This window comes from Battus philenor, unplaced genomic scaffold (assembly GCF_028537555.1).
Source record: "Battus philenor isolate CCGP_79_NKW_IND1 unplaced genomic scaffold, ilBatPhil1.0.hap1 SCAF_22, whole genome shotgun sequence".
NCBI classification, from domain to species: domain Eukaryota; kingdom Metazoa; phylum Arthropoda; class Insecta; order Lepidoptera; family Papilionidae; genus Battus; species Battus philenor.
In genome coordinates this window covers 3,888,056-3,913,205 of record NW_027181685.1, presented here as the reverse complement: position 1 = coordinate 3,913,205, position 25,150 = coordinate 3,888,056, and the positions used below count along the sequence as shown (strand labels likewise).

General features: G+C 33.3%; 1 protein-coding gene across 1 annotated transcript in view; it reads left to right on the top strand.

Annotated features, from left to right (window-relative positions):
- Positions 1–25,150, top strand: part of kibra (WW and C2 domain containing protein kibra) — a 119,350-nt gene that overhangs the window by 34,435 nt on the left and 59,765 nt on the right. Inside the window, exon 3 of the mRNA XM_068766941.1 lies at positions 4,467–4,561. Coding sequence (XP_068623042.1) covers positions 4,467–4,561 — 95 coding nt within the window. The remainder of the gene's footprint in view (positions 1–4,466; positions 4,562–25,150) is intronic.

Genomic DNA, 25,150 nt, shown 5'->3' with positions numbered 1-25,150 from the left:
GCTTGGAATAAGTTTTTAATATATTATAAAACTTACATAGAGTGATTAGTTCTACATGTTAAAGCTTTGAAAGGTTCAATACATAGCTCGTAAGTCAGAAAAACTTTTAAACCATTTCACTTATTTCCACTCAACTATATTTATGGAATAACTATTAATGTATAAAGTAGTCTCTAGAACTCTAAATCGAAATGTGTTAAGCCAATAACTTCCATATAAACTACTCGTATTAAACAATGTTTATTTTTAATATACAAGAATTCGAAATTTATGTTTATGGATTTTTGGATAGGATATCATATAACGCGTATCAATATTAAATCTATAAAACTGCTTATTAGAGAAAAAAAAACAATATCATCTCTTAAGAGAACTGGATTAAAGACATATTTAACCGTCGATCGATAATATAAATAATAACGATTAAAGTTTGCAAGCATACATAAATTAGTAATTTCTATGTTCCATACACATTTTCAAGATATGAAATAACCCAGCCTGATGTTAAATAATGTGTATTAAAATGGTAATGCCTAGATATCAGATTCCTATGTATGTAATTGTTTATGGAATGAATAAATCGTTCCATAAAGTGTACTGGAAATGCCTTCTCCATTTTGCGCAGCGTGTTTACAACATCCACGTTCGTTATCGTGGTATGCGATCTCCCCTATACTTATTTTCTGCATACGGCGGCAATATTTATGCGCTTTACCCTTTCTAGCTTTTATTTTAAAGCTTCATAGGATAGAAATATTTTCTATAAAGAATTCCATTTTATTCAAAGCACTCTATGGAGTAGATTCTTGTTCATGCTGGATTTAAAATTTGTTCTTAAACTATAATCACAATTATTGATTATTATTATTATATATACTGTTAGCTGTCTCCCGCCCACTTCGTTTGTCTGTTCGTAAATTCATTGATTATACTACAAACCGAGAGATTATACATTAGCTACAATGGAACCCGTTGAAGTTGGTGTTTATCCAATAACTTTCGACTTTAACAAAGTCGTCTGACCACGAGAGCGAGCGTCCTATGCTGTGCTTGTCGATCCGTGGTCTATACTCCAGTACCGATAATAGTGTCAAATAATGCCGCCACACTATGCTACATAATAAATCGACAGTACCAATATATTGAGGCAAAATTCAGGCCTTTTGAGCATTAAAAAATTAAAATGCTAAAAGGACACCCCACGTAGTGTCAGTATCCTAAGAGCTTGGCGACTTTAGTACAGTGGAATAGTAAAGGGAACGCTACATAAATTGATCTCTAAACTTCAAACACGTTACATTACACATATGACTGCACTTGAAAATTTTTCAACAGTTTCGATGTCTGTTATCAAAGGGTTTCATCATTATGTTGCCTAATATATTATTTATTAATCTGTCGTCGTGTGAGGCCCGTCTGTGGACTCGTCACGCGCACCACGTTGTGTCATGCTAATATTGTTTGGTATTGCTTTTGATATGTTCCGTTTCCTGTGGGAATTGTAAGGTTAGACACGTTGTGGAGCCTCCTCGGCGTGTTACGTCACTTCCTTAATTTTCATGTTGGCGTTAGTGAAAATAACTTAGCCATTTTAATTCTACAGCGAGAATGGTTAGAGGTATAAAATTTTTAAAAAGGTTTTAGTCATAATTTTCTGTCAATTAACGAACAATACTCCAAAAATAAGTGGTTAAATAATACTGTTATCATAATGTGATAAGAAAAATAATTTTTAAAAATTCGGATTATCAAATATATAGGCTTTGTTCTGCCAAAGGTGATTAACCTGTCCAATTCCAAAGAAAAAAAAATATTTATGGGATTTTGGCTTATACGTGTTTGAATCAATGATTGAAATCACTTCATACAGTTATTTCAAGTAAATGTATAAGCTTTAAAGCTCTTTGCTGACAAATTAGATACATTCAGTCCTTTAATTCTTTACACCAATGCATCATCATATGAAACGAATACATCATCCATTTACATTTGTCAATTCAATTCCGTCGACCTTCACCCTCAAAGTGAGTCTAAATCAATTGTAGGTTCTAATCGGCCGGGTCGGAGCGTTCGTGAGCGGCCTTGCGGGCTACAGAATGGGAACTCTTAATTGAAAGATCGCGCTCGCACTTTGGATGTCACGCGGCGCGCGGATGCTGGCTGCAGCTGCCCGTTGATTGGCGTCCGCTATGCCCCGTCAACTCGTTATTGCCTCTGATTATTTATCACCTCTACGCTAAACTCTTTCGTACCTTTTGCATCGCGACAAAGTTTATTTTTATTGCTCCAACATGTTCCTTTATTCATTTTAAGTAAGAAAAGGACTAATATATAGCTACTTCCGCTATATATTAGTCCTTTTCTTACTTAGGATAGACTTTCGCAAAGTAACGCCTGAATCCATTCCCTGATTCCATTTATTCGTCTATTATTTAAAATTGAGACGGCAACACCTGGAGTTGCTCTGCAAGATCGAATCAGAAATAAGATGAACCGCAGAATAACTTAAGTTACCGACGTTACTTGAAGAATTACTCGTCTTAAAGTTACAGTGGATAGCGAACTTATCTCCCGACGTGCGTAGAGGCCAGTAAGATCTTATCGAGTTGCGAACAACAGTCAGTATGTAGATTCTTTGAAGGAGTCTTATTTGGGGGAGCCTTGTAGTGAGTTCATGTCGACTGGCGAGATGATGATGATGAGATCTTTTAAAGAGGCGTGCCAATATCAAAACCTAAAATATATAAATTTAAATTGGTTTAGTGCAACGTTATGCGAAATTAAATTATGTGTGGTCTATTGTAGACGGTAGAGGGTTCAAATTTTGTGGTACTATTGTAGTGCTATGTTTAGTAGTGTAGATCCCCTATGGCTGAAATGATGAAAGAATGACATTAACTAAACATGCAATCGATTACTCTATTTATGATTGACTTAAACTTTATATTTTTAACTTTTTAAAAAATCGCTTTACGAATGCAATCAAACCGTGCGCGTACGTCAGTAATTGCATCGCTATCGGGCATCACCTGATCGCCGACGTCATTTACGCAATTCATACCGATCCACGTACGTATCGATTATTGCAGACGAATCGATGTTGACGCGGATGGAAACGATTCATGAATCATATTGTTGTGACAATGTGATTATTAAGCGGCATTGTTCGATAACACGCAAATTCTTTACTTTTCAATATTTCACAACACTGTTAATATTTATAGTTAAAAACCGAAGCATGCTTTAGTATATATATTTTCGTGAATCTATTAAAATCTCCAACATTAAAAGTGGATATACATACGTCGATATGGTTCTATAGATATTCATAGCGGTAGAAGTGTTATTACCTAGGCAATAAAGTCGAGGTTCAGCTCTCTAGGACGTCCTTGTGTCGGAAAGTTAAGTGAATATTATCGACGAGTGACTGTCCAAGCCAAGGGTCCTTGATCGGAGTCATTCCTTGGAGTATCTGCCGAAGAGATCTAAGAGCTTAGCGGTCTCCCCTTTGGTGAAATAGTATGGCACGAGAGCTAAAAACTTTTGATGCCGTTTGCGCCTTAGCTGCCTCTAACCTGCTGAATTTGCAAATGCCAATAGTATTCCAGAAGTAGAAAATATTGGTATTGAATAAGATACGTAAAAGCAGTTATATAATATCCAACGAATGGATTTGTTTCACTGAAAACATGTAGCAAAAAACAGCGTACTGTTTTGAATGTTTTAACATAACGCAAACGGTCGCTGCGCGTTATGTTAAACTTGGATTAACTTTCAAACGAAGCCCGCCAAGGTTCGCGGCGTTCGACCCGCCGTTATGTAATATTCTATACTGTGCTACACTCACTTGCACGTTTATCGGACCGGTCAAATGGATTGGAGTTTGTAAAAACTACCGCGATACACTGTAGCTAAAGTGACAAAAAAAATGTAAGATAATTAGAACGAAGCCCATTGGCTTATAAATCCGAAAATATTTGATATATACTTATCTTACTTAGGATGGACTTCCGCAAAACATCGCCTTATCCTCATTGTAGCCGAAATACGGTGCTTGTTATCCTTCGTAAACGAAATTTGCATTACTAATAAGAGATTTAACACTGATTTAAGAATATTGTGAAAAAGAAATATCAATTTAATTTTCTCGTGGCTTATTTCTAACTTTGTATCTACCTGACAATACGGTGACAAGCTTTACTCGTGACACTAGTAAAATCGCTTACACCTAGTATCCTTATATAAAAAAAACACTAGATTTTATAACATATTGCAGAAGTTTGATGTAGTTAGCTGGGTGTTAACTGATAGAAATAATATAGTAAAAAAAAATTAAAATTCTAAGAATACTAGAGGTATGGTTAGGTATTTCACAAAGTAATACAAATATTTAATAGATTCGGGCCTTGAGTATCAGAATAAAATGTTTGTGACTTTTGTTATTAAAAGCGTGTTCTTGTTTGCAGAGGTGACGCAGATCGAAGACCCGCGGCTAGAATGGCTGAGTATCCAGGAAGCTATGCTGAGGGAATACCTCCATACTGCGCAAGAAGCCCTCGAGGTGAGTGTTAGAACAGTTATGATTTTTTTTTATTTTGCTATTGCAAATAACATGTATTATTTTATGAGTGATCACCTTAAATAAATGTTATTATATATTTATAAATTAAAGCTTTGTCGCTCATTTCGGTCAAAAGCTCAGAGTCGCTCAACTAGCCATGGTCAGAACTAGACTCGGTTTTTCTCTATGAGATTTAATGAAGAGTTCCGGTATAGCCTAGTGGATTGGCAAGTTGAAATGGCAATTGGAAGGGTCATACGAATTGGCATTGAGGTGACCAGAGACCACGGGACGGCATGCGCGGCGTAGCACGTACACTAACATACGAATTGGTTCAAGTCGTCAGAAAAAGTATACGAAGTCTTATAAGAAATCTATAGGATAGGGATATTTACAGCTGCGGATGTCTTACAGCTGCAACTTACATATTTCAATGACTAAATGTGTTCTTAAAAAAAAACTTATCGGCTAAGTATACTTCTGATGACTTATAAGATAACGCATGTCAGGTGATATTAATCATAAGGTAAATAAATTTAAATAACTTTATCATAACACCATTAAAAATATGTAAAGATTAAAAGAAAATCGAACGCAAAATTATTATCGCAGTATCGTCGTACACCTACCTAAATGACGAACGGTCGATTGATGGTAATTAAAAAAAAATTAAAGATAATATCGATTTAATAGCTGGCTATCTATAATGAACGCATTGGAAAGCATTAATGTGCGATCCGGGCTCTCCGAGATAACGTTGGTATGCGATGCTGCTGATAGCGCAGATAAGAGATAAGTGCCCGTTTGTATTGTTTCCAATTCGGAACGCGACGCGACCGGCGGAGGCAAGGAACTGCTCATACATAAATAACTCCACCTCATATACATTATGAATAAATTAATTTTCACTGTTATATACATTACCAGCGGTATAACTTCATATTTCAGGGCATCTTAGCTATTTTTTCGCGGCGCTTCTTGTGCGTGTTCTAGTTTTACATCGCTTTAGATAATTAAATTATTAGAATTGTACATATAGTAACTCCATAGTGTTTTTTTTTTTTATTTTGGTTCCTAATTTAAATACCTTTCTATAGCTTTCATATTACCATGCACTACTGTGTAATATTTCTGAATTGTCATGAAATAAATTTAGGATATTTATTTAATAAAACTTGTTCACTATTCAATTGTTGAATATTTTGAATAACGAATACCATTGAAAGTGACCACAAAAAAAATAGTCTGAGTTTGTTGTGGACTACGAGATTTGTTATTTTACTTTTAATGTTTTCATACTATGGTTCTCTGTAAGAAATTGCCTCGTGTGATGAAACCGCCCATTGTACTTTTTTCATTACTATTATGTAACTTTCTACATATTTTCTAGCGTGTACAATAAATATTATTAAATTAAATTAAAATTCGTCACCATAATGGTATCCTACAATAAATTTTCTCAATGCGATTCTATTTTCTATCATTTGGTGGCCTCTTATGAATTCTGTTGTTGACGTGTGGTTATTGTAAATGATCCTAAATGGTTAGTAATATAAATATATATACACGTATCTTCATCTTAAAATAGAGTACGTTATAATATGGGTAAATAAAACCTTTTATACAATTTATTTAATACAAAACAGGGTGTGTTCGAAAAGAAAATGAATTTTTAACAGAGATTTGCGAATCAGAGAATATATAATTTTCATTATATTTTGTTAAGTATTGGTCGACATTACTTCAGCAAAATGCGAACCGTATTTTTGTATTTAAAATAAATTTAAATTATCGATTAAATAAGGTGATGACATATATTACTATTTCCCTTGCTGAAAAAATTGCTGTAAGAGGTTACTATAAACTTCGTAGTTTAGTTTAAAATGTGTCATTCTTTAATCCAATTATAATGAATTTAACATGAACATCGTTTTTAATGAAGTGCCACACGTAGTTCGCAAAGCTGTATAGCTCATTTGTGGAATCCAGTTAAGAGTAATGCCTGGCTTGGAGCCAAAGCAGGCGGTTCTTACCACCATACTGTGCAAGGTTAGGTTAAGGAATGCATAAAGGCGTGCGTTCGTAGAAATTGAAAAATATCTGCTTTGTGTCCAGTGAATTTAGACTTCATTGCTACGTCATAAAGTGTATATTCGTGTGGACGGTTTAAATTAGAAAATGTGTGGTTTTGCTGTATAATGGTTGGAAAATTTTTAGCTATTTCGACTTGTTTGGATTTTTATGAAACTTATCGTACAAAGTGTGATATAATCAACAATGCAATGGATTATGGAAAAATGGAAAAAATACTCTATACTCGTATATTCGTATTTGTAAAATTTCACTTAACATAAGCTCATTTTTTTAATAAGAGATATAATAATAACTTTTATATTTTTAAATGTCGGCATAATAAATCGTGAGGATTTAACTAGTGTTTATTGCATTACATAAGCCAGGCAACTCAATCATTTCTTTTATATAAAACGGTATTTGTTTTCTCTTTTGATCCTGACTTCTATTTTTAAATGTAATAAATTTTTATCTTTTATTTACAAGAAATAGGTTTTAATTGTTTTGTTTTTTGTAATCTCACATCTCATCAGAAACATCTCACGTATTAACCAACTTAAATAATAGTTGACACAGCTGTGTTCTGCATTAAGTGAATTAAAACATATAAGTATGGCTTCGCCTTCATGATACTTATTTGTGCTTAACCATTTGTAGGGCAATGAACACTTAGGTTTTATAACATGGGATAAACTGTATGACAGTGATACGTATGACGATAGTGCTTTCTTTTGTTACCCCGTCTACTTATATCATGACGTCGTAAAGTAAATTATTTGATCTTACTGGATATAGAATTTTACGTTTCATAAAGACAAGCGGAATTGTATTTAGTATTAATATTGTATGCTAAAGTTTGAGTAGTATTTATCACGCTGTTAAAGCAAAAGTTTCCTATGTATTTTGAACACGCGAAGCTTCTAGAAGCTCTGTCTCATAGAAGTTAGAAGTGCGATGAATCAATAATATAGTGTAACAATAATGACAGTAGATCGAGCCTGTGGTCGGCTCACCACGATTGGGAATGCTAAACGCGTATTGAACTATTGTTTATAAGTCTAAACCGTGGTGTCACTCGGGGGCCTATTTATGACAGTAAGAGACTATTCTACGATTCAATTGAGATTCCCGTGGGGGCCTCAAAACTTATTTGATGTAAAGATATTTAGGCTAGAAGACTCTTAATGTCCATCTCAAGTCTGTTTTAGCTGTAAATAGCGACACGCAAACAGCAATCGTTTTTTTTTTTTAGAAAAACCTGTAGAGTTTACGTAAGAACGCTTCGTGTTACTGGCCACTACGTCCGCAATATTTTTTGTTTTAAATAATCCTTGTGTTTTCGAATTTAAATTCGAACGCCGATTTCAATTTGAATGCCGTCAGTGATGTGACCGCTGTCATTGCATTTGGGTTGATTTTGAGGAACAAAATACATGCACGTGGTTGTTCGTCTTCGTGCGCTAATCGTGTTCACTTGCCCAGATGGCAATTCACCTCCACTCGCTAAATTCGTACAAAGCTTTTAGTGCGTCGTAGAGTTGGAAGTGCGTACAAACAATATTATAATCGCACGGAGAATCCCGCAAATATTTGCCTTCAGCCAACACGCAGTGCGGAGTGTTCGGTAAACACGTCACGTGCTGGCGAGTTCGCACTCCGAGAATCCCGTTATCAGATGGCGTATCATTGGTTTCGTCGCGGACGTGCGGGGCTCGTCGCCGCTGCTCTCCCGGCTGCTCATCATTTCGCTAACAATTCTCCCACGGATCAAACGGATGCTGTAGAATCAAGTAATCATGTTACGATGTTATTAAATCATTTTTGTGCTACGGTTTTATTGTAAAACAAACATGCAATAATAAAAGAATGTATTGCAATGTATAATACGAGCTGTCCCATACTCGTTTTTGCGAATTTAATAAACGGCCCTTTGAACTCCATTGCGAATGATATGAAATTATCTTTAAACCGCATGGTTATAGGGATGTCGTGATGTGTCTGTACATATCTGAAAATTTCATATACATATAAAATATATTTCGGTTTTTAAACGAAGAGCCTATGTAAAAAAAGACATTTTAAATTAAAAAAAAATGTGTTTGAATTAGATACAAGTAAAAATTAATAAAACATAAAATCTGTAATAAGACATACCACAAGTGTAATGTCAATTAAAATAAAATAGCAATGTTAATACCTTAGTAGATTTAAATTTCAAATAAATGTAATTTGATTACCAGAAGGTCAAGAACATTTACTGAAAACAAATTTCGTTCAAGTACTTGTTCACATTATAATAATTCATTAATATTTTAAAACAAACCTTTTACACAGTGTACGATTTAGTTTATTCACTTACGTTAAACTACTGCGGTATGAAATATTTTTTATAACACCATCACTGCGTTTATAGAAGTTTTTTGGCTATTACTAGTCACGTACTTTGATCATAAGATTCTCTTTCAAACCAGGGCCTATTTTCATTTTAAAATATATATAATATGTATTCATTGTACATAAAAATATACATAAAAAAAATCTTAATTCGTCTGTCTAGCTCGGAATGTGGCCCGACCCCCGTCGCAGCTAAGCGCTCATCTGACTGATAAGTGATAACCCCGGTTAACGTCTGACGTCAATTGATCGATAACGAGGCGTGTAAACAAAAACCGGCGTTAGATTGACGCGCCCGTCTGGCCTTAGACCTTTATTTGAGGCACATGACCACGTTAATACTATTCTTGTTTACGGTGCTGGTGTGAAGATCGCAACTGTACTCTTAGATGCTGTATCTGTCAGGGTCAAAGGTCAGACTGTGTGGCCATTGTACCACGTAGAAAGTATTAACTAAAATTTAAAATGGATTTTCAATCGGTGTTTTAGATAAATAAACGTCATGTTTGACCTGTGAGGTCACTTCTAGAAATTATGAGTTCAGCTGTATAGAGAATTCGGTTTTTATTTTTTATTACTAATATCATATTTAATTACCGTTAGCTACATTAATAAAATAAAACAATTTATCAAAGTGTACAAACAAATAAAGTAAAAAGAAATACACACTCGTTTTTAAAAAAAGGAAGGATTGTGATAAACATTCCTTGGTTGTCCGAAACAGAATGGAATAAGTGCGTGTGTGTAGTCGTGTGTTTTTGGCATGCGTGTGTGTCAATTACAATTGTCTTGAAAAATGACTCGGTATATCGCGTAATACTAAATTACAATTATTAAAATCAAACTAATACGCCAAACATATCTATTCATTGTATTTTATTTCCATAATAATGTAATAATTTCAAATATAAAATTTCTAGTAACACAATGTCTTAATTTGCAAACTTCTACCAACTGATTGTATCGAAAGGATAAAAGACTTTGCGTATGATCACTTACCCATTGGTCTGATCGAGTCAAATAACTAAACTCTACATTAATAATGCTCTAGTAAATGAAAAGTATAGTATTGTAATGGTCATCCATTCAAGAAGGACATGAACTTCAGATAGATATGTAGAAATGACTGAGAGAATTGTATTGTCATTTCATCGCTATGAAATTTAAATAAATATGTTTAAATAAAGTGTGTGCTGAACCAGTGTGACACAGATGTAAGAAATAATTGGGCTGAACTCGCCGAGCGGTTCGCAGACGATATACCCACATACTAATTTATATTTCTCGGTAGCGTGGTCCACTCAATAGTTCCGTATAACAGGATTTTATACTCCGGTTCACTTTGTATTCGGGTGTTTTACATTCCAAAACGCTTAGGTCAATATCGCATCGTGCGATACGTTTCCAAACATCTTATTACGTGTGTGTTAACGTAAATATTTCCTTGTATATTTCTATAGAAGCCGTTTCTTTGCGGTTTGATTTATACGTAATTTATGCTTACAATCAATCTTTAGATGCATCGCGAATAATTGTAAAATTCCTTAAAGATTCCTAGAATTGAAATTGTTTTAGATTTTTATATTGATAATTATATATATTATGATTGGCCGCATATATCTTACCATATGTTTAGATATGTCATGCAGTCGATATTATTTAATATTAATACTATCCTAATTTGTACATAATTAAGTGTTAGTAATCTAAATACAAAGCATGTGACTGCATAATGTCGGTAAATTAAAGAAATATTATTTTATATTTCGAATTCACAAATGCATATTTAACATATAGGTTTATAAATAAATTATTACGTATTTCCTATACGCAGTTAAAAACCTTAGCTTTGAATATATAATAGCAGTTAAATTTTTTAGAGATTAAATAAAATCGCTGCGTAAATTTGTCCCGTACGCAGATCGAATTGAAACTTATTTTTACAAAGCTACGGAACCATTATGAACTTCATGCATGTACATCTGTTTGTAATTCCATAAATGTTATTAAAATAACTTCACGTTACCATATCAAATTTATCAGTCAAATTGCAAACCTCGCTTCCTTATACTACCACACATATTTGCCTGGTTCGGAGGTTTGTAGACCTTGTAAAATTCCACAGCGTACACCGGCTATAAAGCTGATTACATTATCTGCACTTCGATACACTAATATCGCTATTGTGTGAGCGTGATACGGTCGGTTATTGCGCGTGGCGAGTCGTAAAATTGTGCGGTAAACGATTAGCCGTGTGTACTAGATATCGTGGATTCCGCCGCTAGGTTTTGGCCGGAAAAGCGTAACATACCGACAATATAACGCCAGTTTCGCGTTTTAGTTAAACAGACACTTGAATCACCGCCGCTACCGCGCATCGGTTGAGTGTAATGGGCTTTTAAACGCTTTAGGGATCACTTGTGTTGAGTACATCGCGTATTGTGTTAGCTTCCGTTGTACAATTGTAATTGTTCACAACAATGTACACTCTTACTACGGTACTCTTTCTCAGGAGGCTGTTCGTCTACCTAATGTTAAAAATGTATTGTATCCCTTTTTTTTACTTCACTATCAGAGTCGTATATAGTATTAGAACTTATGACAAATCTTATAATTAACAGTTCTTGATATTTAGATGATTGATTGCGATGTCCAAACTCCATACATTTATATACTCATCGAATATTTGTATAAACATTGTTTGGTACGGTGTGTATCAAAGCCTAAAAGGGTAAAAGCACAGCTCATCTGCTGTCAATTAATGTATGTTACATCCAATTCAAAAATATTTTTTGAGAAATAATAAATTAAATAACCTAATAATAATATAGCAAAAAAGCGTTAGCAAAATTCCGATTACTGCATATTAAAATTAATTATTGTTTATTATCAGCCGCTGCAGACTTTGTACAGCTAGAAGTAATTAGTCGGTTGCACATCCAATACATAAAAAAAATGTAATATAATGCCAGTGTCATTGAAATACATGTGAAAGATAAAAAGCTTTTTGCCGTCAAATTAGAAATACGTTCACTCTTTTAGTCTTTATACTTATAACGAATCACCCTGTAAATAAATTATTATTAATAATAATGCACGCACGTGTTATCCAATGTTCGTATAGTAAAATCGAGCAGAGGTAGCCGCTGTTCACCTTGATTGATCTTAAAAAGTTGTTTCATAATCGACTGGCACGTCCTGTTTATATACACGTAAACACTGCGTCAATCGCGATTTCACATAGAAATTACTAAAACTCGTAGGCTTCATATATTTTCTATTATTATTGTAATTATCAAATTTAACCTTTTGCCCAAAAGTCGCACCGGCATAACTTTCATCAATTATTTGTTTTTTTTTTAATCTAATTTTGTAAATGAAAATAGTCTAATATTTTTGTATTTTCATAACATACCTAACTTTGTATTAATAGTGAAACATTTATCGTTCATATGTCCGGGGCTTCAAGATTCCGGAGTAGAGACGATGGTTGCAGGTGCATCCACAAGGTAGACAAACACAAGGTGACCTTGTGAAGGTCGTCTGAATTTTTTTTTGAAAATCAATAAGAAAGCCTATGTCCAGCTGTGGATACAACTGTAATTTATTTAGATGATAATGATCTATTGAGTCTCATGAAGATTTTGTACGATGATTGAAAATTCATCGCACTCATTTAAACTGGTCAAAATAACTTGCCCTTTATTGTACTTGTGCTTGACCTTGATTTATGGGACACCTCTTCATTTTCATTTTTTTAATAAGCATACAATTATATGTTATATACTGTTAAGTATCGTAGGTTAAGATGATTTCACTTCTAAGAGCATCTACAGTGATAATTTTCTATAGCTATTTATTGTGTGACGAATGGTTGATTGCAGACTACAATTACTCCGATGTAATACGCTTTAGTTCACCACAATTGATAGCCGCTGTTCTCATATGATGTTAACTTTGTACCCAGCTCTATGACTCTTCACCGTTAAAAATACGCTGATGATTATAACGTATTTATTACCCGCTAATGTTTATTTTTTTTTATTCGTACAGAATTTTATTTTGGCTTTTGGTATCAATATTGCGTTAATTATGAGGTGGTAGACGTATCGTGGTGTCCCCACTAGGTGTAACGTAGATATTGTCAAGGTCACGGGATGTTGTTGAATGCGGGCAGCGCAAGGTCAAGGTGGTGATATGTGGGGAAGACCTATGCCTTAATGTGTATCGACTGACGGATGGTTATTGCGCTTAACACAGTTTCGTCCTATTTAATTTCAATTGCATATGTTAACAAACTTTACCACTATATTCTTCCGTTCTTTAAATGGAAAAAAATACTACTGCATCTTTAAAAATGAATGCCTATTTATTTAGTTTGGTCAAGACAACTTGAGACGGACTGCAGATTTAATTTATCTTTTTTATACAAGTATTCTTATACTTTGTATAGAGATGTTATGATACAATTTTTTTTTGCATATTTGACAGAACGCTATGAACTTAGCGTGGTTTAAAATTTATGTACAATTTTACATTGTCCCTTAACAGCTTTATGACTTATTATTTATACAAAATTAATTAATTTCACATTTAATCTATAAATTATAATATAAATAGCCGGTCACTCTGAATTATGGGTAATCTTCTGGCGTTTAAATTCTGACAGGACAGCTAGGGAGAAACAATCTTATTGATTAATTGTTAATGAAGCTAGTTTAAAAATACAGTAGTCTTTATTTAGCATTATTAGTAACTAGATGAATATAAAACAATAAAACGTACAGCTGGAATCTATTGAAATTTAGCGCAAACAGTACCAAAGCATATATGTATATCTGCAAAGAGCACTCGTCCAATAGATTCATTTTGATTAATACGTCCCGATGCTCCAGTGACTCGCTCGGGTTTATCGAACTCCCAATCTATTCGCCAATCTATCTCCGTTAACGCAACGTCCCAACCACCTGTTACGTTTCGATCTGACAAATTGGTTCTTTATTTAAAATTATCCAATTATTTAATTCAGATTTAAATTTGTTAATGTTATACAATATGTTATAAGACTCATTGGGTAGTGTTAGTTTATATACGACGAAATTTATTTTTATTTTTAACACTCATATTGTTTACTGTATAGATATGTGTAAATGATATGTCATTTTAAGTTTACACAGAATTATCACATTTGTATATTTGTTTATGTTGTTTTACATATTTATCCCCCTTGACATTTCTGAACGTTGTCATAATTACAGAACTGCGCAGTTTAAATATAGTAATATATTTTAACAACACGCGGTCAGACATATTGGAAATATGTTTGAGAGGTCGATGTCCAGTAGTGGAATAATAATATATTTACTTTATTGAATGTTATGGTATTTTACCGTTATTGTGAAATACTGATTGTTGGAATTAACAGCTTCAAAAAGTATGAGGTGGCAGGCTCCAGGAGGTTATAATATGACATATATACTAAATAAAATCAGGCCGATATTTTATTGGATTGGAAGGTCGCTACTTAGATTGCCTAAACACTAGAGAAGTGTACTTCGGTTTCAGATGTCACTTGAATATCACGATGTTACCGAAATGGCCCAAATGGTTACTATAAATAATTTTATGGTGGATTGTAACTAACAATTATGTGTAAGAATGTTATAAAGAATAAGAATGTTGGCGCTTAATGCAATAATAGTTAAAACATGTCGCACGAGAATTACGACTCAAAAGATTATTGAGTCATAAAACAAGCGTTTATAAATTTTATGAGCTCTTTAGTTTTTTTTTTTCAATCTCCCGTATCAACTCCGTTGCAAACTTAAATCATTAGATATTAAACCTCCAGTGACGTCATGCTATGAATATTAATTGTGATGATATATTTATATTACTCTACGGATTTTCAAGGAGCAGTGACCTATTGAAACTGTTTATCGCGTTAACTTTTATATGTAAAACACGCAGCCACGCAGTTTTATTTTTTTTAAATTAAACCAACCTTCACGCCTCTAATATTTTGCGAAGTGGGCAGAATATCGAGGCCAGATGTTATATTGACATTGGTTATAGATACATAGTGATAAATGGTCGCAAGAATAATAATATAATGTAGCAGATATCGGATATCCGGATGAAAATCTATCTAGCTTTAATTATCGCTTTGTATGGAAAGAACTTTTGAAGCGAGTGAAACTATACCTGTATTACTTACTCTTCATCACACGCAGATATTTACTTAAAATGTTAAACACGTGAAAATTAAATAAATATAAATAAACATTGTGTCGCGGTTAATGCATTTTTATGCGCAAAAATGTTTTAATATGCGATATTAAATAGCTGTTAAGACGCTTAATAGCATTAACTGTTATTATTTTATACTGTTTCCACTTCTAGACGGTATTCAAAGGTTATGTCTGAAATACTTAATAAATGTATTTACTTCACAATAAATATATTTATGTAAAAAAAATGTATTTAGTTCACTGTAACCAAAAATCATGTTAAACGGAACAAGTCAATCAAGTTTATCTAAAGTAGAAGTGTTTGCTTGTTATGGTAAGGGTTTTTGTTTAGAAAAAATATCCATAATGCAAATAAGCGACATAGACGAATAATTACACTTGCCTGTGAGAGGTTTATTAATTTCTCTATTATTAACCTATTAAAAATGTCACCGAGCTCCAAACGAAATACATATCTAGTTATTTTGTATCTAAAAATGAGCGAATGTTACGATATTAGTTTATCTTTACAACACGTAAAACATAATATTTTCCTTAATTTTTATCTGTGAAGAACACATTATAATTTCAAATCACTTGTATATATAAGCAATGAACGCGCATTATAGCGTGTTTTCGATCTGGCTTAGCTGGCCTTTATTGCAATTCTAATAGATCAAATATTTTCTGTTGTTATTATTGCCAACACATTTATCTTTCTTGATATGACTTTAATGTATTATTGATAAAAAGATCTCTCATTAATTTTCCTACATTAATTCAATCTTTGTATGATCTGAAGTTTTAACATGAATTCCAACATCTGTATACTAAACCATATAATTATGTAGTTTAGGTCGTCATTAGGGAGGTAATCGCGATGCGGTGACGTCATTTTCTGTAAAATTCCGCTGATATCGGATTGATTATATTGTGCGCAGATGTTGCGGAATTTATTACTGACATAATAATTTTAGCATCATCTTTTTTATACCGCAAAATATTACCGCAATTTAGTCTTCATACTAACGTAATAAAGTTGTTTTATTAAATGAACTTAAACAATTGTGTGTTATTTTTCATGTGAAGGTATTTTAGCAGAATATTTGGTAACTACATTTTAATGGCTATCAGTGGTTCAAGCGCTTTTAATGCTGTGTGTAAAGGTTGCGTTTTTGTCTTTACATATACTTTATCTTATGTTGTTTACATTAAAGATTTAAATTAAAACTATTAATTATTTTTAATTTATTTGCTAAAAACATTGCACATAGAGCACGTTATGTATTAATACGTATGTTTCTACTTCCCCAAAGATCGCCGCAAAGGCCGGTCTTGCGCTTCCAACATCCAGCGATTTCTTGCTAGCTTAACCAGGTTGTTGGTCCCACTAGTGGAAAGCCTTCCCACGCGGCGTCTACGGGTTCGTGGTCGTCACTAGAGAATCATTCGGCCCCATTGCTTCTACTGCTAGGGCATAGTCCGATTCCAGTTTCCACATATTTCAGCTGCGCTTTAATGGCTTTTGATTTATTTTTTTCAACGAAAACAATAATCTAAAAGAGTCGACAAAGACGTTAATAGTTTTATATAATTTAACATATTGCAACTTCTCAAATAAATATTTTATTGTTATAATAATTTTGTGCTCAAAATAAGAAAAAAAACAATAATAAATTAATATTTAAAGAATAGTTAATTGACTCGTACGATGTTCAATTACATGTGAAAGAGCATTCATTAAAAAAAAAAAAAAACAAAAAAACCTAATGTAATAATTATTATAGCATAATAGCAGAATTGTAAGCTATAGAATATTAACGCTCATAACGAAATATCTTAATGTATAAATAGTTGGTGGAATTATCGTTAGTGCATTAGAATTCATAATGCTATGAATTCTATAAAGGACCCTTTAGTTCGAAGCTATCATAATAGCTTATTGCATCCTAACGTTGCGTAAACAAAGTAATTCCAACATGGACGGTCGCTTAATATGCCGGCGGCATTTAAAAATTCGCGGCGTTATCTTATGGCCTATAATAGTTGCACGGTAGCGACATGGCATCGCGTACGTGGAACTATGTACACGTGGGAACAAAGCTTGTTTGCGTCCCCGAAACGCGATATCAAGCGATATAGCCCTCTGTTATTATAGACGTAAGATCCACCATGATGTTCGCTGTCTTCCATGGTTGATGTGTGTTTTGTGCACACTTGTTAAAAAGGCTCTTAGTATGGACGTGCCTTCTTTGTTTGCGCAAGGATAGAAAGAGGTCCTAGAGCTCATAGAGTATTTGGCAACATCAACCCGCGTACGTGATGTAAATTTTATGTGTAAACATGTTTAAATAGCATTTTGTACTACCCACGTATGATGGATTGAGAAGTATTGTTTTGTTTTTATCAAATCATTTAAATAAAACCAAATAACTCTTTTACGGAGACGTATTTACGTGTGTTACATGGTTATCGGTATTGATTCTTTGCTGTATAGAATTTTGTGTTTAAAAATCCTGATTCGATGAACATTTTTTTTTAAATATTAAAAAAAAATATTTTATTGTCTCAATCTTCTATTGTCTTGTACGAGTATCATCACAAGTAACATAATATTATTATAAATATTCAAAATTGTGAATATGGTGCCGTTAAAACACGAAAAAAGGTTGAATGAGGCTCATGTGACAATTTAAGTAACGATTATAGATTTTAAAGCTTACTTAATATAGTTTTTAATAAAATGAATCACTAACTGTATTCGATTTCATTATTGTAATATTTATGACATTACCAAACATCATTGCGTCTGCATAAGGTTAATTATATAAAGGGTGATTGGCAATAGGTGTAAAACCTTTAAATAGATGAATGTATAGGTAATAATAGGTACACCCTAAAATCAATGGTGTTTAGAAATATTAAATAACGGAATCATAATATATTATTTAAATTAATTATTGTTTACTGTCTGTCCTAGCAGACTTAGTACTGCAAGAAGCTTTTAGCGCGTCGAATTTCAATAGAAAAAATAAATTAATATAACATATTTCAACGTGATCACTTTATAGAGGCTGATTAGAATTAGGTGTCAAAGTTTTGAAGCTTTTCGTTGACAAATGAGCTATACATATACTATTTTAATAATTTTACATGTGTATGTATAAATAAATACTTATGTACATATACACACACTTATGTAGACCTGTCGATCGGAGTGAATTTCTCAAAAGCTCACGTAATTAAAAATTAATAATTTCGCATGTTAAACGAGTCTTTTCACAATAATCCAGTTTGCGTCATCCAAAATAATATTTACATATTAAAAACCAGTATCTTTAGTGTAATAAGAGTGGGCTATGACTAATTCAATAGGAATTAGGCTGATGCAATTTCCGGTGGTAAAACAAAGTTCGCGAATAAATTAATGCGCTCGAAGTGTAGTCTTCTAGATTCCCCCTCTCCTACTAAAGATTTTTACTTTAAAAATAACGCTTTTCATTCGTAATTACGTCAATGTAAATTATTTTAATACAGCAGGTTGTTAACATTTTAAATTAAGATTTCGCAATAAATCAAAATCAATTACTTATGTAATTAGGTGAAATTATAATGTCTTAGTATGTGTTCGTTTATACTCCGACGATTAAAAACAACATTAGCATCTCATTAATATCATATTATTGGGTTTATTACATGGCATTTACGCATGATCTATATGATATATATAAATTGAATTTGTAAAAGTGTAAAAATATGTCTTAACCGCATACTTTAAATATATAGATACTAAACTATTGAATTATTTGTGTGTTTTTTGTTTGTAAAAAAATATAATTTATTTTAAACATTGTCTAAAATAAATAACAATATTTTATTCGAATATAGTGTACAATACTTAATTATTATGTATCACAATGCCTAAAATAAATTACGTTTTTTTATTCGAACATAGTCTCTATCTAATAACACGGTTAGAATTGACGTTGTCAAAATTAAAGAAAATAAGAAAAGTATAAATATGAAATTTGCAGTAGTCGATCTCTTTGGAACTTTAAAAATGGTTAAGCAACCGTATAATAAAAGTAAATGTGATAATAATAATAAATATAATACTAGTTAGTAACAATTTTTATTTAAATGTTGTTATGTTAGTTAGACTAGTATTTTATACAATTTAAATCGAAATTATTTATGGCCAGTAAACAAGGCTTCGGAATTTCCAAAAAGTGCACAAGAGGCAATGTTTTGATGGAAGATGTTCATTTATTTTTGAAAGGCGTATAACTTACTTAAGACTATAATTTATACGGACGTAATAGTCGAAATTATTTCGCGGAAGGGTCGACAGCTCCATCTCTCGCCGTTTCCTTGAACAGGCGTGCGCCACTGGTATCGCATGGCGTATCGGCCGGGCTATCCGGTTACGGGGATCATGTCATAAATACGTGATATCATAAGTTTTTTTTTTCATTTTCATTTCGTGTTAACGTTTTAATTCTTGTGTGTTAGTAAAGACGTGACCACTACGCGGTCGTGTGACATCTGTGAATTTTAATTCTTCGCGAAAGACATTCTTCAGAATATTATTAGTAATATTATTTACTATGTGTGGTTTCTTTTTTCTTCTCTAAATTTTATTTGGATCTTCAAGACATAAGTAACTTGTTGTGCATTTTTCTTACAAACGCTACATCATTTGAAATTACAATCAAACGGACGTCTGAAGAAAAACTTACATGTAACTTCTTTTGTAATCCACCACGTCACAACTTGACAGCAGCGGGACAAGTTATGTGCTTAACAATTTTTCATATTCCTTCCTATTTGTTCAATTATGGCCTCCTCACCCTCGCGTTATCCCTTGCTGAGGGCCATAACTCCCTTCACGGATTACTTTCCTCTTGACGAACCTGTGTCACCGGCACGATTGCCAACTACTTGTACGTTATCGAGTGGTGCGAATTTGATCTGTCCAGGCTAACTTGACTTCGCTGTATTTTTTTAACATTTGATCTTGTCTTTTATGATAAGCTTGTTGAGGCTCCTTTCGTCTTTGCGGCAATATGACAAAAATACTTAGACTCTTTAGGCAAGTAGTTAAAGGCTTCGTTCGGTTTAGTCGTCCAGAGGATACGCAGCATTCTCGTCATGATCTCTCTCGGCATGATCTGCACAAACGGGACCTTCTCGGCCTCAAAAAGAGAGATAGAGAAAATGAAAGTCTTCACCAGCTTATTATGGAAACCTGGTAATAATTTGATTTACTAAAGACATGAATGGAAAGGTTTGCGCAGTCGCATTTACAGTTTCACTATGTTTGAGATAGGAGACCGTTAAATTCTCATAGTCTGGACATCAGTAACCAACTAAAATATGGATACATGTTTGTACATATACACTAAATATTTGATGTCACATGCTAAATAGTCATAAATAATATATGCACAAAATATCTTAGTGTCAAAATTATTTAAGTCAGTTTATTGCTGTACTCTATGTGTAATTTTCTACAGACTAAGTACTTTAAAAGCATAATTATAATCACATCAATTAATAGAAGCACACTATAAGGCCTAGGCCTCCCTCAAACATTACCACGATGACAGGCCTAGCGCCGCCTGCATCTAGGCGACTTCCCGCGAATTTATCTACGTCGTTATATGCAATGCATAACTTGGATAAATTTGGAACATCTGATAACGTAAATAATTATTCAAGTATAACTAAGTAATTGTGAGCAACGGGCTTAAATTCCGTTTACATTCGTGTAATCCGATGATCCGCCATATTCACTTTCGATGCCCTGTTGACATCATGATGTCATCTTTGTTACAGTGTTATGCTAACAAACCGGCCTATATTTACTTTTTTATTTTGTCTCAGCAGCGCATGCGTCAGACTGTTTCCGCTCATCTAGTACAGCCTGTAGCGACCACTCAAAAACAAGTCACCGAATCAAATGATTTGATGTATTTTTTGTTCTGATAATTTATTGTATAGTAAATTTAAAAAAGGAATATCGTTAAACCTATAAATATGTTTATCATTAATTGCAGAAGATCGTACAGATGTAGTTGTAAAGGTCTTAAATTTTGACAGTATTACAAGTTTCTGAATACGAATTCAATTATTACTAATGTATTTAAATTAAAGTGATTTTGTTTTGCGACTATTCCATAAAATAATATGTAGTTATCTGTTAGCCGGGCGCAAGCGAAAAAACGACCATACTTCCCTTATTTGAGTTACTACAATTATTTATCGAATTTATTTTAACAGTTATTACACAACGTTCGCTTTCATTTATACAAGTTTTGAACTGATGTTATAGCAATTATAAAATATACTATTTACGATGTTATAAAGTATCGTAAGTCTTTATATGAAGACTTTATAGAATAAAATATGAAACAAAAATTTGAATTTTCTATTACTAAAATTAATTATATATTACGTTTAAATTTCGAAATTTTAGACCTTAATTCGTCCATGCTATTAACTCCTAAAGGACATAGAACATCGACGAATTAATTAAAGTAAATAGTATAAATGTATCAAAAGTCTTATCCTGGCTGCAAAATGATAATCTATGTCAATATTCATTGATGAATTTGGAATGGATTGACATGCTATGTATACAATAAGAACTTTTTATGAATATGCTGTGAGTGCAATTTATAGTATATTCCATTTTAATATTAAAGCGTAAGATCGTAAAATTATTTGAATGAATGTCAAGAAGTTAGGTGTGTATACGCGCGAAATAAATTTTCAGTTAGTGTCACCGCCGGCAACGCCCATGGCTTTATTGTCAACAGTGAGTTATATGGCTTGCCCTTACAATTATTCAAATGTACGACCATAACAAACGCTAATACATATTTAATTGTCCACACCCTGAATATTTTATAAGGCTAACAACTGGCTGCAGCGAATAATTTCAGAAATACCTTAAAAAAAAAGAAGCAAAGCTCCTCAAATTTCCACCTTCCGTCTTATTTGGAGCACGGTAAACCTTTGGTTCCGTATGCATAAAGGTTAAAACCGCGTGATTTTTTTACGCCTCGGGTAAATTATTTTCGGTGTCCGCGGTACATGTAATTTGTTGTATTTTGATTGTGATGATGGGTAATTGGCGGGTGCTGGGATCATTACGTCTGACCTGGGACGTTCCCGGAATGAAGGTCGTTGGGTTTAGAGATGGAATACGAAAGTGATTTTTGTGATTTAAACGTAAGATCGAGAATTTTCATACGTTTAAACAATTTACTAAAAATATTTTTTTCTGAAAATAATTTCTCGTGTATTTCGTTAATTTAATGAATCTTAATGTAAATGTTATTGAATTGCTACTAATAAATAATATATATTCTTCCTGCACTAAAAAGTAAACAAAAACTTTTTTTAAATAGCAGAAGAGTGCCATAAAGCAGTCTGATTAAACATAAAAAAATACTTCAAGGTACTTAAGTTATATAGACATTTTGTTAATGTTTTCATTTCGACTAATAAGATTTATTTTAGTAAAAGATTCACTCGAAGTAGAAAATCGTTTTGGCGCATTTTATTATATAAAAAATTTTTTATAGATATACGCGATATGATTAAAATGATAAATAATAAATTAAATCTTGATTTTTTAACTTATCAAGCGAAATCGAGTTTATGAAATTATAAAACCGAGATATCTTTTAAGATATTCAAATATTCAAAATAAGTTGAAACCGATGAAAATAATTAAAAGGTATTTTAGGACATCACTATGGTATGGTTTCCCGTCGAACAGGTGAGGAGGTGGAGTTCCCGGATCCCAGATTTTTTGTGAAATTGATAACTACGGCCGAGTTATTTCGGGTGGGGCAAAAAAATGATGCAGCGTCTGTGTTAGGGCACGTCTGGCCTGGTGGTTTATACCCGCCGGATAATAGGGCCCAACCTTAAAATTTAGTCTTCGTTATGCATCCGAAATAACCGTTTCGAATTTACTCTTAAAACTTCATTTTGGTTTATACATTTTACACGTTACGAGATATGTTTATAATAAATCTACATTCTGAAATTTACACTGTACACTGTACAATTATTATGATACTTTTATATTTAACGAACATACATGGCTAATGACATGTATTTTATACACCAAAGTGAATTCTAGTCCGTCTATAAATCTTTTGGTCATCTATTAACGCTGTATGCCTGTTTGCATTTATAGCTTAATTGGGTTTGAGATTATGAATGACAGGCCAAGTTGAGGTCGCTTGAAGTAGACCCTTAGGCTTGTCCGTTTCATACCATCCGCCTAAGCGATCTAAAAACTTTGCTGTCGTCTAATCTGGTGAAACTGTATTATGTAGCAGTTCGAGTCGAGTTTCATCAAGGAGCCCATGGACTTTTTGCAAGAAGTTTTGGGTTAAACGCCCTCTATGCATCGCTCCTTGGAACTCACAACAATTTCGGAAGGAGGCTGTGCGCCAAAGTCGCTTAACTTTAACGTTCTTCTAACTAGTAATATATCACTTTGGTCTTCGGTCTGGTGTTTCGGCTCTTCTTTTGAGCCGATAGACTCCCACTGCAAGGCACATGATTTCCCCAAACATCGCCACCATGACCAGTCCAGCGCTTCGGCCCAAACTCTTACCTTAGACATTACACTGAATTACACCGCTTAGCGCATAGGTTTCTCAGGTGAAATATCCGAGGTCAATTGGTGCAAGAGCGCCCTAGATTTCTTATTTGGGAGTGTCCGATAGAGCTGAACATCAATGACCATACGCAAGTTTCTATACAGCAACATCCTACCCAGAAATTTATTAATTCCTAACGTACTGAATATAAATCAAACGCATTTTATCAATAACAATCTTATCTGTATGTCGAAAGATTTAATGCGTTGCATTAAAAGGTCATTTTGAGAACGTCACAGTTTAATTAATTAACGATTTTTAACAGTTACACTGTCTTGCGGAATTTGTTATATTCGCTCCAACGATTTTCCGCAAAATTAATTCACGCCTGACCCCCATATTATGTATAAAGGCTTGCTTAATTCCTTTTTGGTATTATCTTGAAGGAAGTTTCATGTTCGATATTTCCGCGATGCGATCGCTTTTTATTTATTGAGGTTTTGATGACGTTTTCACCTTAATTGTTGTTTTGTATCGCTCCCTGAGAATATGAACTCTCTCTCGGCTTTTCCAAAATGTACTGTACACCCTATGCAGAAATGGTTTCAGAAATAATATATAATATAATCTTATTTAAGAAAGCGATGCTTTAACATTCACTCCATTAAAACTTATACATATCATATATACCAATCAACTGTATAAGGTGATCATTCTGAAATACGTAACATTAATTATTTTTTTAATTGATATGCCACGGGCCAAAGTCTTACAGGGACAGATAATAAACAATAATTAATTTTAAAATGTAGTAATCTGAATTTTTAAAACGCTTTTCCTAAAAGCATTGTTTATTTGGATATGGTGTATCACCCCTTTAAATCTTTTACATGCATAACTAATCATCCTGTAGTTGTTGTGTACTTTTAAGATTTTGTATATGTCTAGTTTTTAATTAAGAATTTTTATTTTGAGACAGTTCCTTTGTGTTGTAAATGAATGTCGCCGTAAAGCTCATGATGTTACTGCATTAACCATAGCGACGGAAGCCGTGCGGCACTTGAGTTATTTTTTCCATGGTAACAACACCTTGGCCGTTCTCGGAAGCCCTGATTGCCGTCATTACGCGCCGGCAAATGTCAACCGACGCTGCACCGGCCGTGTCGAGGTCCGGAGTTGTATTGTTGTTAAAAAAAATCTCAGCGCTTTAAGTGTAAGCTATTTGAGCTTAAAAACCTTCCTAACTTGAAGGCCTGTGAAACTCG